Source organism: Mesoplodon mirus (assembly GCF_964341445.2).
Source record: "Mesoplodon mirus genome assembly, chromosome: 17".
NCBI lineage: Eukaryota > Metazoa > Chordata > Mammalia > Artiodactyla > Ziphiidae > Mesoplodon > Mesoplodon mirus.
Genome location: NC_138993.1, coordinates 17,661,823 through 17,680,611, shown reverse-complemented (window position 1 = coordinate 17,680,611; position 18,789 = coordinate 17,661,823). Strand labels below are relative to the sequence as shown.

The 18,789-nt window shown below is 36.6% G+C and overlaps 1 protein-coding gene across 2 annotated transcripts in view; it reads right to left on the bottom strand.

Moving 5' to 3' along the window:
• Positions 1 to 18,789, bottom strand: part of SPRYD7 (SPRY domain containing 7) — a 52,185-nt gene that overhangs the window by 29,863 nt on the left and 3,533 nt on the right. The window contains exons 2-8 of one of the 2 annotated variants that reach the window (XR_014291795.1): positions 16,751 to 16,867; positions 14,409 to 14,575; positions 9,759 to 9,861; positions 5,695 to 6,433; positions 4,106 to 4,316; positions 2,935 to 3,032; positions 1,127 to 1,217 (exon numbers count right to left, since the gene is read on the bottom strand). Coding sequence is in view for 1 of the 2 variants with exons in the window: in XM_082602654.1 (XP_082458780.1) it covers positions 6,336 to 6,433; positions 9,759 to 9,861; positions 14,409 to 14,575; positions 16,751 to 16,867 (485 nt within the window). In the remaining variant the exon portion in view is untranslated. Of the gene's footprint in view, positions 1 to 1,126; positions 1,218 to 2,934; positions 3,033 to 4,105; positions 4,317 to 5,536; positions 6,434 to 9,758; positions 9,862 to 14,408; positions 14,576 to 16,750; positions 16,868 to 18,789 lie in introns of those variants that run through there. The other variant, XM_082602654.1, reaches the window with a different exon arrangement.

Sequence of the window (18,789 nt, the reverse complement as noted above, 5' to 3'; positions counted from 1 at the left end):
AGACTCTCAACCACTGCGCCACCAGGGAGGCCCGGGGCTACTCTTCATTGCGGTGCGCAGGCTTCTCATTGCAGTGGCTTCTCTTGTTGCGAAGCACAGGCTCTAGGAGCACGGGCTTCAGTAGCTGTGGCTCTCGGGTCCTAAAGCGCAGTTTCAGTAGTTTGGCACGTGGGCTTAGTTGCTCCGTGGCATGTGGGATCTTCCTGGATCAGGGCTCGAACCCGTGTCTCCTGCATTGGCAGGAGGATTCTTAACCACTGTGCCACCAGGGAAGCCCTCTCTGGGCTTTCTATCCTGTTCCATTGTAGCACAAATTTTAATGTGACAAATCCTTGTATAAATCTCTGGAGATCCTGCATCTCCTATTTCCTTGTTTTCAATTTAACTTATTTGGAGACTCGGCAATAGTCTGAATGAACTGGATCACAGAGTTTTAGAAAACATCTAGTTTGGTCTATAACCCAGCGGGAACCATATTTATGAGATCTCTGGGATAGTCATCTAGCCTGTGTATTGATTATATTTTCTTATTTTCTGTATTCTTTTTTTTTTTTTGCAGTACACAGGCCTCTCCTCACTACTCTGGCCTCTCCCGTTGCGGAGCACAGGCTCCGGACACGCAGGCTCAGCGGCCATGGCTCATGGGCCTAGCCGCTCCGTGGCACGTGGGATCTTTCCGGACCAGGGCACGAACCCTGCATTGGCAGGCGGACTCTCAACCACTGCACCACCAGGGAAGCCCTATTTTCTGTATTCTTGATGCTTTACTGGGGCCTTATTGTCAGAGGAGGGACTGCTTCACCCACGGTTAGCTAATTCCTAAGGAAGGCAAACCACTCGCCCCAAGGAGCCTGCCTTTCATTTGCAAACCGACCAATCCAGAGCCCCCCACCTTCCTTACCTGGCTCTTACATTCCGTGTCAATCAATATTTCCCTGTCCTACTCACCCCAGAGCCAGGTACCAGACAATTTGGGACAGCCCCTGTACCCCAGAGCCTGCTGAAACTATTCAAACTAGCCAATCCTGAGTATGCTTACCCTGCCTTGCACATGGAACCACAGGAAGGGCTCACACCCATGCCTTCCCCTTGCTCCTTCTGCCTCCTGACCAACCCTGATGCTTACCTGTGAGTCACTGTGTGGCAAGGTGTGCCCTCTCCTCTTGGGAATTGTAACACTATCTTTTTCAACGGCAGTAGTTTCCTGCTCACCATACCTGAATAAGAACAAAACCTACATTTTAAAAACAACTGTTAAAACAATTCCAGGGACCAGAAGTTCATTTCTTTGCAAGGCAGCAATTTCAGTAGTGAACTAAGTAGGAAAGTTCTTTTCCATCTTAAACTAAAATCTGCTTCACTGTACCTTCTAACAATTCTTCCTCCTGGGCAATAGAGAATAAATCTACCCATTTTTTTTCAAGTGATGAACCATCAAATATCTGAAACACATCTATGACTGTCTTTCCTGAAATACATTTGTGAGAATCACACACATGAATCTACAGATTTTTTTTTTTTTGGCTTTATTTCTAGTCAACTTCTTCAAATGATTAGCATTTCACAAGTCATACCAGCTTCAATAGCCCAGTGGATTGAATACATTCTTCCAACATTCCCAGTGTCAAGGACCATTCATTCATTCATGCATGATTAAGCAGCTGCTCAGCAGCCTGGTAGCCTTTGCTGGTTTATCACTGCCCTTGATTTCAAGTGCAGTGTCTGCTGGAACTGGTCTACTCCACATGTGACTTCACTAGCACTTACTTGCCTGGGTCTGGGGACCCGGTTTGTAGTGGTGCCAGGCATGGCATAGACTAAAATTTCTGAATCCTTTAAGATGAATTGCCATGAAACACTTTTTATCCTGTACTTAATTGTGTTGTGATTCTACTGCAGCCTTTTAGATTTCTAAGTGTGAATGTAAAATTCCCCCATTCTCTAGTGTACAGGGCTTCCTCCAGAATCACGTTCTTTCCTCTTGTTTAAAATTCTTTTCCCCAAAATAGTATGTTTATTGTAAAAAAAATTATCAGATAAATTTGCAATGAAAGAGCTAGATCCCTGTAATCTTATTCCCAAGATATGGTATTTTTGATGTATATATTACATCATATTTTTCCTATACATAAGGCTCTAGTTTTTGGGTTTTTGTTTTTTTTTGGTTGTGCCATGCTTGTGGGACCAGGGATTGAACCCCAGCCCTGGCAGTGAAAGCACTGGGTCCTACCCACTGGACCATGAATCAGATTATACATACATTTCACAACTTTTTTTTCATTTATCAATATATCTTGGGTATTGTAAAGCCATACTTATGAATGAATTACTATTAACAGAGTTCCTTGAGGCCAGGGACTATTGTGTTTAAGTATTTATGAAACACAGCACATAAATGATTCAATTTTTGAATGACTACATTGTAATGATTCCTACGGAACTACAGATTACACATTTCAGCCAATACTGGGACAATTTTTCCTTTAAATTTCTATAGAAGTCTTGGGTGGTGTGTGATTCATTTATATTGCTAATTCTATCTAACGTTGTGTTTATACTCATTATTTCAATAATTTGGTCTCAGTTTTTTTTAAAAGAGCAAGTTGAAAGGGAGTCTCATATCCTATTGCACGTGTTTAATTGATTCTATTGTTTCCACTCATTCACGTGCAGTCCAGTTAGCTCCCAAAAGTATTTCCCTGCCAGGTTGCATAAATAATGCAAATTAATGTAAGTGGTAGTTGATTATATTCCATTTATGAGTACTATGTACAGGGAAACTCCACAGTTTTGATTATAAATTTTCCACTCACAATATCTAGTGTTTTTACATTATGTAAAATAAATTATTGATTTAATGTAATTTATCAAGATTAGTCTAAGATTTCACTTCCATTTCCAGCTATGTTTTTGCTGGTCCATATCTAGACTTACATTAAGAAGTAAACATACAGGGACTTCCCTGGCAGTCCAGTGGTTAAGATTCCTCGCTTCCAATGCAAAGGGCATGGGTTCCATCCCTGGTCAGGGAACTAACATCCCACATGGCGTGTGGTGCGACCGAAAAAGTATTAAAAAAAAAAAAAAAGTTTGGTTAAAAAAGTAAACATACAGTAAAAAAAAAAAGAGATGTGAGCAACACTGTCATACATGTGTCTGTTTTTGTTAATGATTTTAAAAAGCCTTAAATTATATTTTGTACCATTCTTAAATTATAATAGTTTGTAATCCAAGTTGAAAATATATTCAAATAATCTTAACTGATGAGCCAAACGCAGTTAAAAGCCAAATTCTCTTTTTCTGGTTTTTAATAATGTAAATTTTTTATGAGATTTTCATCGTTTCACATATCTAACATTGCAAATCCCTTGCAATGTTTAAATCACTGAAATAATAATATGGATAATAAATCACTGATTAATTTTCAATGTGAGTATAAAAAGCTACACCAGTGGGCTTCCCTGGTGGCGCAGTGGTTGAGAGTCTGCCTGCCAATGCAGGGGACACGGGTTTGTGCCCCAGTCTGGGAAGATCCCACATGCCGCGGAGCGGCTGGGCCCGTGAGCCATGGCCGCTGAGCCTGCGTGTCCTCAGCCTGTGCTCCGCAACGGGAGAGGCCACAACAGTGAGAGGCCCGCGTACCGCAAAAAAAAAAAAAAAAGCTACACCACTGTGAACAAATGGATTTTTGCAACAAACAGAATCAAGACAGTGGACAGTCTCTTCAGCCAGGAACAAATGCAGGTTTTTGTGTGTTAAAATACAAGAATGTTTTATGTCCCATCCATGTCTACATTTAGGTATCACTGAATACTTAGGCTATAGGTATATATCATACTAATGGTCTACTGGCTTCAAGAAAGGCTTTATTTTTAAATTTCCCCTAGCTCAACATAGTTTCTTAAATAGACTTCATTTTTGTAGAACGGTTTAGATTTACAGAAAACTGGAGACAATAGTACAGAGTCCTATGTAACCCCTCTCCCAGTTTCTCCTGTTGTTAACATCTTACATTATTATGGTTCATCTGCTAGAATTAATAAACATATGGATACATTATTATTAACTAAAGTCCATGGTTTATTCAGATTTCCTTAGTGTTTACCTAATGTCCTTTTTCTGTTCCTGGTTCGCACATTACATTGACTTGTTGTGTTCCCTTAGGCTCCCCGGGGTGTGACAGTGTCTCTGACTTTCCTTGTTTTTGATGACCTTGACAGTTCGGAGTACTGCTCAAGTATTTTGTAGGACGCCCCCCTACTGGAATTTGTCTGATGATTTTCCTCAAGATTAGACTGAGGTTATAGGTAATTTTCCTAAGAGAAATTAGATACCTAGAAATTAAAAACACACCTAGACTTCATCAAACTGTTGCCATGGACATAACTCATGTCCCATTTTTAGTATTGTACCTATTCTGTATGATTCGAGGTAGCAAAGATAGTCTTAAGAATATGATGATTAAAAAAAAAGTTTGGCTTTTAAAAAAATAAATAAGAGGTAGATACCATTATAAAGAGAGCAAAGAGTAGTTATATTAATTCTCTTTCCGAAGTAAGCATATTCTTTATGAATTAAAACTACTAGGCCAGAAAGTCAGATAAAAATGCATAAACAATATAGTTAGTTCAATTCTATATAACTACAGAGGTAAATTTGGGATTTATGTAAATAGATGTTACTCAAGTATATACATGTTTTCAAAACACATTGTCACGTTTGTGTCTATCAATTGAACAATAAATAAATATTGTGCAGGATTCTTTTGTCTATGGGTCAAAAATAGTCTTAAATCCTTAGAAAATTTAGAGTAGGCAATCATTCTCAAAGAATTCTCTCCTGAGCAGTGGTTCTCAATCTTTTGCGTGGATCAGAATCACCCGAAGGGCTTGTTCAAACACAGATTCCTGGGTGCTATCCCCAGCAGTTTCTGATTCAGTGGGTCGGGGGTGGGGCCTGAGTGTCCATTTCTAACAAGTTCTCAAGTGAGGCCGAGGCTGACGGTCTGAAGGCCACACTATGAAAACCACTGAGCAGAGTCAACAAAGAAGCTACGTTCATTAATTGCCTACGATGACGAAGGTGTTTTATGTATATAATATTATTTAACTAGTTACAGAATCTCATCAAGGGTATGATTATCCCTTTTATAAATGAGGAACCTGAGCTCAGAAAGACTGAGGAACTTGCCTGAAGAGATAATGGGATCAGGTGGCAAAACTACAATTCAGATCTCCTTCAATTCTAAAGCCCTCTTTTTCTAGTACAACATATTGCTCCACGTTGGTAAAGGAGTGAAACGCATGCATCCTTTGCATGCCCATCTTGAAAGGAGACTGCACCAGATATAGAAAGAGATTTGTTCAGCTTAGTAGGGTGTTATCTAAAGGTCAGGGATTCTTCCTGAAAACTAGGCAAAGGCTCAGGGTCGTGGAGAGAATTCACTTATCTCCAAACTTCTGAAATAATCAAGGGTGAAGTGAATTACTGTATAATTAACAAAACAGGAAGAACATGTATTTAATATGGTACTGAATAGTCCTTAATTACTAATATTTTATTATTCCTTACAGAAAAATGCACATTTAAACAAAAGTCCTTAAAAGAATAATCTCATTTCCACTTAAGTTGAAAGCATGATACTATTCTAAATGTCTGCTGTGTACACTACATCACCAAACAACCACTACTTACTCAGGTGTTGAAGTAACACAGCATGATGGTCTTCAACAAAATACTCTGACAGCTACTACGACACTTATCTCCTTTCACAAAGAAAATCAAAAGCAATGACATACAAACAAAATAAGCAATTTAAATTTTAAGAAAAGTGGTACATTTTATAGTAAATAAATCGCCAAAAATGAAGTTGCCAAAAACATAAATTTGTCACTTTGTTATACTCTATATAAAAGACACTGAGACACAAAATTATTGGACTGCAGACTTAAAATAGTTAATGAGGTCTACACTTCAGAATGACAAAAACCTCCACCCAACTCTGTATCTCTATCAAAACAAATATTTTGCATTAAGAAAGATTCCCTTTTAAATATCTATATACGTATTTCCATTTAATACTGTTAATCAAACCCACAGTCATATTTATTTAAATAAGAATTAAATAAACTGCCCCAAGTGCTGATTTCATTATCACAAAACCTAAGTATTTTAAATCACAACTTCAGGATGGTATATTGTATACATTGGTTCCTTAGATAACATTAACGAGCATATTTTTAAGGATATATTGTCATCTGTAGGTCAGGTAAAGCTTTATTAAATGGTAAACACTTTTAACAGTGCAGAAATACAAGTTTCAAAAACAAATACATTCAGAAGATCTGCTGTTCAAATAATATCTTTTCAAAACCAGGTGGAGGAGTATGATAAAATTCACTGAACTGGCAATCCAAAATTGCACTGTCATCAACTAGAGATAGAAAAAAAGAAAATAAATTAGAAGCAAACACCTTAATTTGAATGAATACATAAATTATAAACTGTTTTCCTAATGCCATAGTATTAATAGGCAGGAAGAATAAACTCATATGCTATCCAGGTTACAAAACATGATCCTATTGGGTAAAAATAACCACAATGAAGAATAAAATCTATCAAGAACACTGAAAGGAAATACATCAAAATATTATTAATAATTATTTCTAGATGATGTAAATATTGGTAATTTGAGTTTTTCCTTACTTACCTACCTGTCTCTTCTCAATTTTATACATTAAGATAAATTACTTCTTAAAAAATATTTTATTAAAAAAATTATAGATTCACAAAGAGTAGCAAAAATAATACAGAAAGTCCTGTGTACCCTTCACTCAGCTTCCCCTAGTGGTAACATCTTACACAACTACAGTATAATATCCAAACCAGAAAACTAACACTGTTCATTAGACTGCAGGCCTTACTTAGCTTCTACACATTTTTACCAGCATTTACTCAAGAGAAATGAATGCATATATCCACACAAAGCCTTGTACATGAATGTTCACAGAACCTTTATTTATAATGTCCAAAAACTGGAAACAACTAAATACCCATTAACAGGTGAAGGGAAAAAACAACTGTGATATATCCACACAATGAACAATACTACTTGCTAATAAAAATCAGTGAATTGTTGATACATGCTACAACATGGATAAATCTTAAAATAATTATGCTGAGTAAAAGCCAGACAAAAAAAGAATACAAATTGTATGATTCTATTTATATAATACTCTAAAAATGCAAGATAATTTGTAGTGACAGAAAGCAGATAGTGGCTGCATGGGGTGGGTGGGGAGAGGTGAGCAGAAAGCATTAAAAGGGGGCAGGAGGAAACTTAAGGGTGATGAATATGTTCATTATCCTGACTATAGTGACGATATGGGTGTTCACTTTATAGCTACTTGTTAAACTGCACATATATGTTTAATACACATTAGTATTTTATACTTCATAATAAATGCAGAAAAAAAGTTAAGTACTGGATTTGACATTCATGAAGTCACTAGTGATTTTAACAAGGGTGGCTTCAGTGAAGTGGTGGTAAAGGCAGCCACACCGGTTGAAGAACAGGTGAACGATACAATATAAACAGTGATGGAAGCTATTCTATAAGAAATGCAGCCATATAAGAAGGGTAAACAGAGGACTGGTGAGGTTATGAGTTTAAGGGAGGGTATTTTGGAATGAGAATGATTCAGAATGTTCAACAGACATTGAAGAGAGAGGTTGATGACATGAGACAGAGACGAAATAATGACAGTAAAGTCCCAGAGTTGGGGAGTTTGAAATCTCGACCAGAGACTGAGTTTTTTGAACATGAAGGGCACCACTTCCTCTAAGATGGGATGGGAAGAAGGCAAGACTGGAGTAGATCCAGAAAAGCTTCAGGAGGATGGGGAGGAAAGCTGGAGTTTACCACTGATGGTCTGTTTCTCTATAAAGTGGAAGGGAAGGTCAATCTATGGAGAATGAATAGGGAATTGAAGAACTACAATGAAAGTCTGGAACGTGCAGAGATGTAACAACACTTTTCTTTAGTGTTACGCAGTGTTGCCTCTCCGTAGGTTGAATGCAAGAACTGACAAAATGAATGACTGGATGGATCTAGGATTAGGGATGGGATAGAAGACAAAGGGTAAGGGAATTTGAATTTTACTTTTATCTTTGATAGTATCTGGCTAAAATATTTGATTTAATTGGACTGATTTATCAATTTCAATTTATAAAATATATTACTATATATAATTTACTACCTTTAACTTTATTACATTTAAAATAATGCCAAATCAAAGAAACTATTGAGAATAAAAATCTCATTTGCTATATTCATTTATAACTCAGTCATTCTACTGGTATTTATTTCATTTCTCAGACTAAACTATTTTGAATATTAAGCTACATTCCCATGTATTTAAGTAAATACATTTCTTTTAGGGTTACCCAATATTGCAAATAAACTAACCTATATCAAGTTTAAAAATACACCTTTACATGCAAAGATATGCAAAGATACAGAAGGCAAAAATCACTGAAAAGTAATAATTTAGGAAAAAAGAAGATAAACGAAAACCTTAAAATAAAGCACAGGCTATGACTGTTATTATCAAATTATTAAATATTTTTATTTGTTACTGTATATTTTTCTGCCACCCCGAACAAACACTGCTACCTTTCTAGTAAGTTACTACAAAAAAGTTAACAATTAGTTTTTATTATGGCTCAAATCCTTAGATTAATTGATTAAAGTAATTAAATGAGAAAATGTTTTTAGAGCAACTAAAACCACAGGCAGAAAAATCATATACCTGTTGATTTAAAGTTGATAACATAAAAAATGAAGAATAGAGTGATAAAGGCACAGTGTTTATGTATATTTTTTATAAAGAGAGACACCTTATTTTTTAGAGATACCAATAAAATAGTTAAGAATAAAATGGTATAATGTCTGGCATTTGCCTCAAAATACTACAAGGAGGGGGAGATGAAGAACGGGAGGACTGCAGGGAGGGGATGAAACGTGACTGGCTACTAGTTGATAACTGTTTGAAGCTGAGTGGTGGGTACATGAAAGTTCATTATTCTATTCTCTTTACTTCTATATATGTTTGAAATTTTCTGTAATAAAATTAAAGTAACTGGTACAGAGTCATCTCTAAGTAACCCAATTCTTGGAGGGATACACTTGTACAGAAACTATAGTACTTACACATACATGGCTATCAAAAGCAAAACAATCAATATGAAACCATTCTAAGTCAATATTTCTCTCAGAGGAGTTTTAACATTTAGGTAATTTTATAAAGGTAACCAATGCTCAATCTACTACATTTAGGTAATTTTATAAAGGTAACCAATGCTCAATCTACATGAAATTCCCATCCCTATTTCCAAAATATTCTTTACAATTACATTTCCTGGCCATCTGACCCTCTCCAACAACTGGCAGAAATATCTTTTTGTAAATTCCATAAAGCTTTTTGGAACTTTCTAGAATATAAGACTATATGATATAAAAGGGAATATGGTTATTGCATATTTAAGCATAATCATTGTACTTAGCAAGTTTATTTTTTAAATATATGGGGAATAAAAACTTTCCTTAGTCTTGCCAAGTGGGATTGTGATAACCTACGGAGTACACTACAGAGGTCCTTATTAACTCGTCCAGCCTTCTGAATGAGTTATAAAGTTAATGAAAATGCCAAGCAAAAGTTAACATATATCTAATAATGTTTAGCAATATTTTAGCTTACCATAAACAACTGGATACACTGTCCCTCGTATACCAGATGCTGGACAATGCATGTTTTTTCCATTCAAATATACATTTAATTCTACATGGTCATATGTAATACCCTAGGAAGCAAAGTAAATATTAAAAAGGGTAAAAATATACATGTTCCATAAAAACCTGAACAGTCAGAAAGCACTGATTGGGGAGCATGGAAACACAAAAAATTAAGCAAAAGGTCACAATAGCTTGTATTAAGGTTTACAATTAGGTAGAATTCACTTGAACTGAGCTAAAAAAAATTAGTGGTGATTATGTGGGGGGAAAAAGGTAAAATCCCAAGAGTCCACATTAAAGGTAAAACTAAATCTTAGTATTATATTCAGATAATCTGGATTTTATATTTTGAATATTAAGATGATATAATTACTATATACTGTAAACAGAAAGACCTTTTAAACTCATATAGAAAACACTGCTCTTTATATATAGAATTTGATCTCAAGGGGGGAAAACAGTGAAGTTTTCACCATTAGGGATTATTATCTGTCACTGCTTTCAATTGTGATGAATTGCCTTTATACAACTTATTTCCAAAAAGAAATGATATATTTCTGTATCTCTTTACCTTGGCTTCAAATATGTCAAGTGTATTACCAAGGTAAAGTGGGTATTTACAACTGCATAAAATTGGTAATTAGTATCAAGTTGAAAAATGGAAAAAACAGCTCAAAAGACTTTAAAAAGACAATAGAATAAAAATATATTACTTAGTACATTATTAATGGTACACAAATCACAATAACAATTATTATTATGAAAATGCTGGAAAACAAATAATCTGTATTATGTACCAAACACTATTCTAGGCACTTCAAATTTACTCATTTAATCCTCGTAAGATAGGTATTTTTATTATCCCCATTTTACTGATGAGGTAGCTAAAGCACAGAGAGGTTAAATAATTTACCTGAGTTTGCACAGTTAGGAAGTGGCAGAGCTGGGACTTAACCTCATGCAGCATGGCTTCGGAAAACTTAATTGCCACGCAATTCAAAACTTCAAAACTTTTAAGAACTTTTATACTTTTAAAACTCCAAGACTTTGTACAATATTTACTCATTGATGACAAAAAGAGAGCTTTACTTTGAAGAATTAAGAATAGACAGTGGAGACCTTTCAATAGAAACCATCACAGACCAAGAAGCAACCACTTCAAGGATTTCTGACTGTGGATAAATTATATGAACCTACAAGCTTTTAAAAGTAGAAAAAGATCTTACAGATGATCTAGTCTTAACTTCCTCACTCTCCAGTTAAGACAGCAAAGGCCCAGATGAGTCAATGTGTTAAGTGCTATAAAAGATTCTCAAATCTTAGCAAAGCCAGGGTTAGACTAAACACAGAAAGATAAACGTTGCTTTTGTTTCATTTCAGTTTACGTACTTATATAATAAAGCTAAGTGATGGGTAGGATTAGCTTTTTTAATGAAGTCGTCTGTTTTCATTTAGAAAACATGATTACAAAAATAAATAAATAACATGATTCCACAAAAAGCAGTGTGTCTCTCCCTTTACAGGATTACCGGGAATCCAGCAGTTCAGATCAGCAGGCTGTAGTCTGGGCACCCTTCCCCACCTGGTGGCGGCATCACCTACTGCAAGCAAGCAAATTTTCAACCCCGCCCTCCAGCACCAATACGCAGCACCCGAGAGAGAGAAGCGAGGATGTGAGAACCCTTGCCCTCCAGCAGCAGAGTTTAAGTTCAAGTATTTTCTAACTTAATCTGTCCTTTTTTTTTTTTTTTTTGGCTGTGCCACGTGCATGAGGGATTTTAGTTCCCCGACCAGGGCTCGAACCCATGGCCCCTGCAGTGGAAGCGCTGAGTCCTAACCACTGGGCCTCCAGGGAATTCCCTTAATCCGTCCTTTTATATGCTCTAGAAACTAGGTTTGATTCTCTCATAATGATACCGAGAAATGTGATGTGTTCTAAGGATTTATCAGTAATTATTTGCAGGTTTGGTGAAGCAACTCTGAAATTAGACTGCCTGAGATCACTCCAAATAAGAAGTTATTACTTAACTTCTAATCTGTAAAATGGTGATTACAGTGCCACCTATTCCACAGGGTCATTAAGAGGATTAAACAATTTAATCCCTGCCAGGCACTTAAAGCCGTTCTGGCCCACGACAGACGCTAGAGAAGTGTTTGCTATTATTATTATTGTTACACGGAATGTTTACGAAACGTCTCTGAAATTAAGCTGAAGCCTGCAATTTTAACATGTAATCTGCGCTTTTCAAAACTATATATAAAAGGAAAAATAAGCATAAGCTGTTTCAGGAATGCCTCCCTGGTGCTGTAGTAGACCCTGTTGGTACTATATGATTACTGTATAAATACAATCATCTGGTTGGATGTTGAAAGCTTGTTTTTCTAGATTCTCCTGAGAGAATGGTATATGACTGAAATTCTACACATATGAGAATGTTTTTCCTGTCTTATAATTCATTCCTCTTTTCCTATGCTATTGTCAGTAATTTAGTGAAATTTGTTCTCAAATGTTTAAACTAGGAAGATAAAGTTAATAGAGTAGGATAATGTTTTACTCTTTCAGGATTCTGCTTATAGTTCATCTTTTTGAGTCCTTTTATCAGAATGGGCATAAAAACTCAAAGTCTAATTTACCTATTTATTTTAATTTTTGGCTGCATTGGGTCTTCATTGTTCTGTGTGGGCTTTCTCTAGTTGTGGCGAGCAGGGGCTACTCTTCGTTGCAGTGTGTGGGCTTCTCACTGCAGTGGCTTCTCTTGTTGTGGAGCACGGGCTCTAGGCGCACAGGCTTCAGTAGCTGCAGCACGTGAGCTCAGCAGTTGTGTCTCGCGGGCTCTAGAGCGCAGGCTCAGTAGTTGTGGTGCACGGGCTCAGTTGCTCCGCAGCATGTGGGATCTTCCTGGACAAGGGATCGAACCCGTGTCCTCTGCATTGGCAGGCGGATTCTTTTTTTTGTTTTGTTTTGTTTTTGCGGTACGCGGGCCTCTCACTGTTGTGGCCTCTCCCGTTGTGGAGCACAGGCTCTGGACACGCAGGCCCAGCGGCCATGGCTCACGGGCCCAGCCATTCCATGGCATGTGGGATCTTCCTGGACCGGGGCACGAACCCATGTCCTCTGCATCGGCAGGCGCACTCTCAACCACTGCGCCACCAGGGAAGCCCTGGCAGGCGGATTCTTAACCACTGCGCCATCAGGGAAGTCCCTCAAAGTCTAATTTAATAATGCTGACAGACTAAAAATGACATTCTTAAATCTGTCAATTTGAGGTATCAGTCACCTCAGGGAATGAGACAGGAAGGCAAGAATAACACACAGTAGAAGTTCAGTACATCAACAAAGAAAAACATTTGTTACTGATTAACCTTTCTTATGTTTGAATTTCATTTTTTAGTGTAAACAGGTTGACGGCACCAACCTGACTTCAAGATTCTCTTCCACGAAATAACCATTTGAATAAGGGTGTTCTACATTATGGGCATCTGGCAATGACCTACAAACAGAGAACCAACTATTCGAAAGGAAAAACAAGGAAAAGCAGATTTTAAAAATGGTTTATGCCTTTAGTTTCCTTTAGTTAATTTAGGAAAAACATACTTTCAATAATTTACCTATTTGAAGACTCTTCTTCACATTTTTTAAATTGCATAAAAGATCAGACCATAATTAAAAATCATTTCCACATCTTCCTTCACTCTCTTCAAAATACTGTCTACTTCTTTAATTCAATAACCTGGATTTACCTTGTTTGTTTTATCTTATTATTAGAAACTCTCTCTAATTATTTACAGATTCCTTTCAACTTGGTATGAGAGCCAGGAACCCAAGGCTCTGCGTAAGGAGACCCAAGAACTCTGTTCTCAGTCAATAGCTAATGGCCTGAACTCAGTGTATAAAAGGTTCTTGGACAACACTGTTTGAGAGGAAGTATCTGGAAAAAGGCAGAAAGGGATCTTTGGATTACATTTTCAATAGGGTGGCTTTGGTAGAGACTTAAATATATCTAGTTGGGAATAAAAACAGAGAAGTCAATAATATGTAACTCCTTCTATCCCCTGCTTTCTAAAAAAAGTTTTCTACAATCAAGCCTTAGAATATTGAGTCAGTTTTTTGAAGAGTTCTGAAAGTGAAGCAAGTTTAATAGGGTTATGTTTAACGAGGACCAACGCTCCTGATAAAATGCTGAACTTCTTTAACAGAAGTTCATGACAAATTAAGCAATAAATGTCAAATTTTTCTCGAGATCTCCAGCTGCAAAAATACCTAATATTTTCTAATATAAGGGTTAGCAAACTTTTAAAATTGTGGGCCAAGATTTCTTTTATGTGAGAGAAGCAGGAAATGATCAGCAGCCAACCTGTCATCAACTCTCCCTTAAATGGAAATAAGGGTTCACACTTATTTTCCTGGCCAGTGGCAGCTCTAGAAAGGACAAGGCAGTTAGGTAAGGCAGCAGCATCTGCATCAAGTGCTCTCTTTGGAAAATGTACTACCTCATTAGATCCAATTCTGGTGCTTTGGAATTCAAACCACAAACTCAGAGGCAAAACTAGAAATACTAAAAGCAGTTCAAGTTTAATAATTAACAGTGGAAAACAACTCCACAAGAAAACTCACCACCACGTCTCCCTCCTGTGGAAGGCTGTTTGCTGGCAGCCTATTTTTCTCCTCGTTGTTGTGATATAGGGCTCCATCATTTCTCATCACCAGACTGTGCACATCTCGGCCAAGAGGGATCTGATTCAAGTTAACTTTCTGAGTTGCAACGCCAATACCCCAGATTCCTAAAAATATAATAATTTAAATGCTCCCCAAATCTGCAGTATACAAATATGAAAGGAGTTGTTTTTAAAGAAAGTGGCGTATTATCACTAAACTATTTTTTTGTTAATCTTTAAAAAAATTCTTTTCAAAGTAGTTTGCAAACTATACCATGTTCTCTTGCAGATGCAGTACAGCCTGGGAGATAAGCGAGTGGGCCCTGGAGTTGCACTGCCTAGGTTTCAATTCTGACTTTGCTATGTCATCTTGGGCACGTTACTTAACCTCCCTCTGCTTCCTCACCTGTGAACTGTGGATTCTAACAGTACTATCCTCTTAAAGTTATTAGAAGATACAGCGAGATAATCCAAGTGAAGCACTTGGAACAGTGTAAGTATTAAAAAAAAAAATGGGTAAGTAAAGCACAGAGGAAGTATTTTTAAAAGATACTAGCTATTGTCATTATTATTATTATTATTATTATTATTCTCTAAAAATATTATAAAGCTACACAATGAATTTAAATGGCCTGGGGTTCTATTTCAAGCACCACCTCTGAGAAGCAGGAATTTACTGTCTTTACTTTTTGCATCTATAATATGTGACAAATAATCTATGACCTGGTCAGTATCATGGAGAGGAGAAAAATAATGATAAAGTGTAAAATCATTTTCTTATCCAATACCTAAGTCCATGAGTTTAAAACCTTTTGGTCTAAATTGATTTTAAAGCAAGCAGCTCTCTTCTTAATCTAACAGAATACCTACAGCTCCTGGTTACATCTCAAAGGGTTTCCTTCTCAGTTTTTATCAAAATCAGTTAGGAGAAATTCTATAGATCGAAGAATGTTTGAAGACCATGTTGTCAATCAATTAATTTTCCTGGATTGAGTGAGACCATCAGAAAGCTACATGTCTGGACTTCACTGTCTTGGCCTCCTAAATAATTTGATTATATAATTTATCCTCCAAGGTGGGACAACAGTGACAACAGGTGATAATACTAATTTCATGGGACAACAATTCTAGACAGGGTTACAGAGTCCCCTTACTCCTAAAGAACTGTGCACACTGTGATACACTTGGGCACAACTGCCTGAAGCTTTTACTAAGGGAACAATGCTACAAACTCCAATAATGCACTTATTCTAGAGATATTATTGAGGATAGCACCCTTTATAGAAAATCCACATAAAAATTTGTATTACATTTCAGGCTCAAGGAACTATTCGCTTCTCTTGAGAAAAGGTATGTTATACTTGAGAAGATTACAGTAACCAGAGACATTATACAGCCAGTGAGTTAACTTACAAAAGAATGGAATGGAGGACAGATTCAAATTTATTTCACACACTTAAGAAAAATCAGTATTTAAAATGAGTTTAAAAAACAAGCCCCAGAGGAATATTTTATGTCATTCAAGTAAGAGTAAGAGCAGAATTAATTTACTCCACTCTAGATTTCCTATTCTGTACGTATATTACTCATGCCATGTTTCACTAGACATTTCTTTATAATAAAGCCTTAAAAAATTTCCCCATATTCAACACTGCCACAAGTTAACTAATTAATAACTATCATAATACTCATGTAGAATTGCTATACAACTCAAGAAACTTCAGAATTAAAAAAAATTTTTTTAATTTTTAATTAAAGTATAGTTGATTTACAGATTCATAAATTTTTAAAGAGACTTTAGACTTCTATCAGAATTCTAAACCTGCCAATTGCTTCAGAAGACATTGAATCAGGGAATCTTAATAAGAGTTAAGGGAAAAACTCAGGATCATAAGATTAATTTTATCCTAAGATAAAACAGCAAGAGTCTACACCTTATATGCTTGACCAAATGAAATGGTTCATCTAGCTGCCACTAATAATTAACCATATTAATAATAATGCTTGTGCCTTAAACTGAACCAGTATGTCGTGTCTTTAAAACACTTTCATACATGCAGCTCATGTGAAGCAGGAAGGGCAGCTCCTGTAATCCATTTTATAGATGAGAAAACTGAACCTAATATAACGAAATTGACTAATTAAACCAGGATCACACAATAAGATGTGGAAGAAAAAGGTCTTCTAAGTAAGAGTTGAGTGTTTTTTTAATTACCTCATTAATCTTTTTCATATATTGAAAATTACTCCTCATATTTAGAATAATTAGGACTTTTAATAGTCAAGTACCATTATACCAACCTGTGGACTGGATTTTGAATTCAAAGTAGCTTTTGTTTTGATGTAAAGGTGCACTGGCTAAACAACCTCCTGTTCCACATATTCTTCTTCCATTTTTTACAATGACAACATCCGTTCCTAAACAAAAGAATATAGACACTGTGTAAAGTTTTATATTCTCTTATCCAACAATCAAGGTTAATTTCTGTTTCACTTTTAACCCTTGGTCTCCAAAAAATAGGGAGACTATATACACTTTGAAATATAAAAATACTGATAAATTATTTAAAATATTTAATTTACTTTTTTCCTGGGAGAACATTAATATTAATTTGTGGCTAGAAATCTTGTTTAATTAGGCAGTTTCAAATAAATAGTAATTCTGAATTATACTGAATATTTTAAACACTTTTAAGGTAGAAGTAGATTTTTTTTTTTTTTGGCTGCGCCACGTGGCTTGTGGGATCTCAGTTCCCCGAACCCTGGACCACGGCAGTGAAAGCCCAGAATCCTAACCACTAGACCACCAGGGAACTCCCAGAAACAGACTTTCTTAAATTTTAGCCAATGAATCAATTTGATGATTTCATAAATATCTTGATTTAAATAAAAACATAAACACTTAAAAGAAACTGGCAAATTAGTACCATTTTCAGTTCAATCTAAGCAAATCAATCTGCTAAAAACTGACTGAATGTCTACTAGGTACAAGGTCCTATGCTAGTGCATTTTGGTCAAGTAAGAATTGAAGATGAATGGAACACGGAAAGGAACATACATCTATATTCTTGAAATAACTGACACGGGGCTTCCCTGGTGGCGCAGTGGTTAAGAATCTGCCTGGCAATGCAGGAGACAAGGGTTCAATCCCTGGTCCAGGAAGATCCCACATGCCGCGGAGCAACTAAGCCTGTGCACCACAACTACAGAGCGTGCACTCTAGAGCCCAAAAGCCACAACTACTGAAGCCCACGCACCTAGAGTCCGTGCTCCGCAACAAGAGAAGCCACCACAATGAGAAGCCCGCGCACCACAACAAAGAGCAGCCCCTGCTCACTGCAACTAGAGGAAGCCTGCGTGCAGCAACGAACACCCAACAAAGCCAAAAGAGAAAAAAAAATGGGGCTTCCCTGGTGGCGCAGTGGTTAAGAATCCGCCTGCCAATGCACGGGACACAGGTTGGAGCCCTAGTCCAGGAAGATCCCACATGCCGCGGAGCAGCTAAGCCCGTGAGCCACAACTACTGAGCCTGCACTCTAGAATCCGTGAGTCACAGCTACTGAGCCTGCGTGCCTAGAGCCCGTGCTCCACAACAAGAGAAGCCACTGCAATGAGAAGCCCGCGCACCACAACGAAGAGTAGCCCCCGCTCGCCACAACTAAAGAAAGCCCGCGCCCAGCAATGAAGACCGAACGCAGCCAAAAATAAATTAAAAAAAAAGAAATAGCTGTCATGGAAAAATGCTAATTTTAGGATTTTTAAAATATTTGTAAGCAGTCATATTGTAAATACGTAAACAAGATTTTAACATCAATGCATTGTATTTTCATGGAAAATTTTAGTTCAAATAACATTTGATAGATGAGAGTGAGAAAAAGTCTCTTGATAATGTGACTCCAATACCAATTCTTTTCCAAATATTGATTTAGGAAAGCTTATCAGAGAGCATGAAGAAAGTTAACAAAATTCTAATACATAAGAAATATCCCGTAACATCGAGGCATGTGATTCCCAAGATCTGTAACCAGTATGACTTTTCTGGTAATAAGTGTACAAGCCAAGCAGATCTGGCTGTGAGAACTGTAGGGAACTCCTCCAGAGGGGGTTAAATAAAACTAGAACATAGTAACAAAAGGTATTGACAGGGAGGCAGGTCTCTCATTAACTCACTGTTGAATTCATACCTAAAAAATTATTTGGGACAAATACATAAGAGAAATACCAAATTTTCAGATTTTATCACAATTCTAAACTGGTTGATTTAAGAAAGACACTCTGTTATTTAAGATAAAACTAAGATCTTATCATATGATTATTAAAAACTTATTAGCATCCTTTTT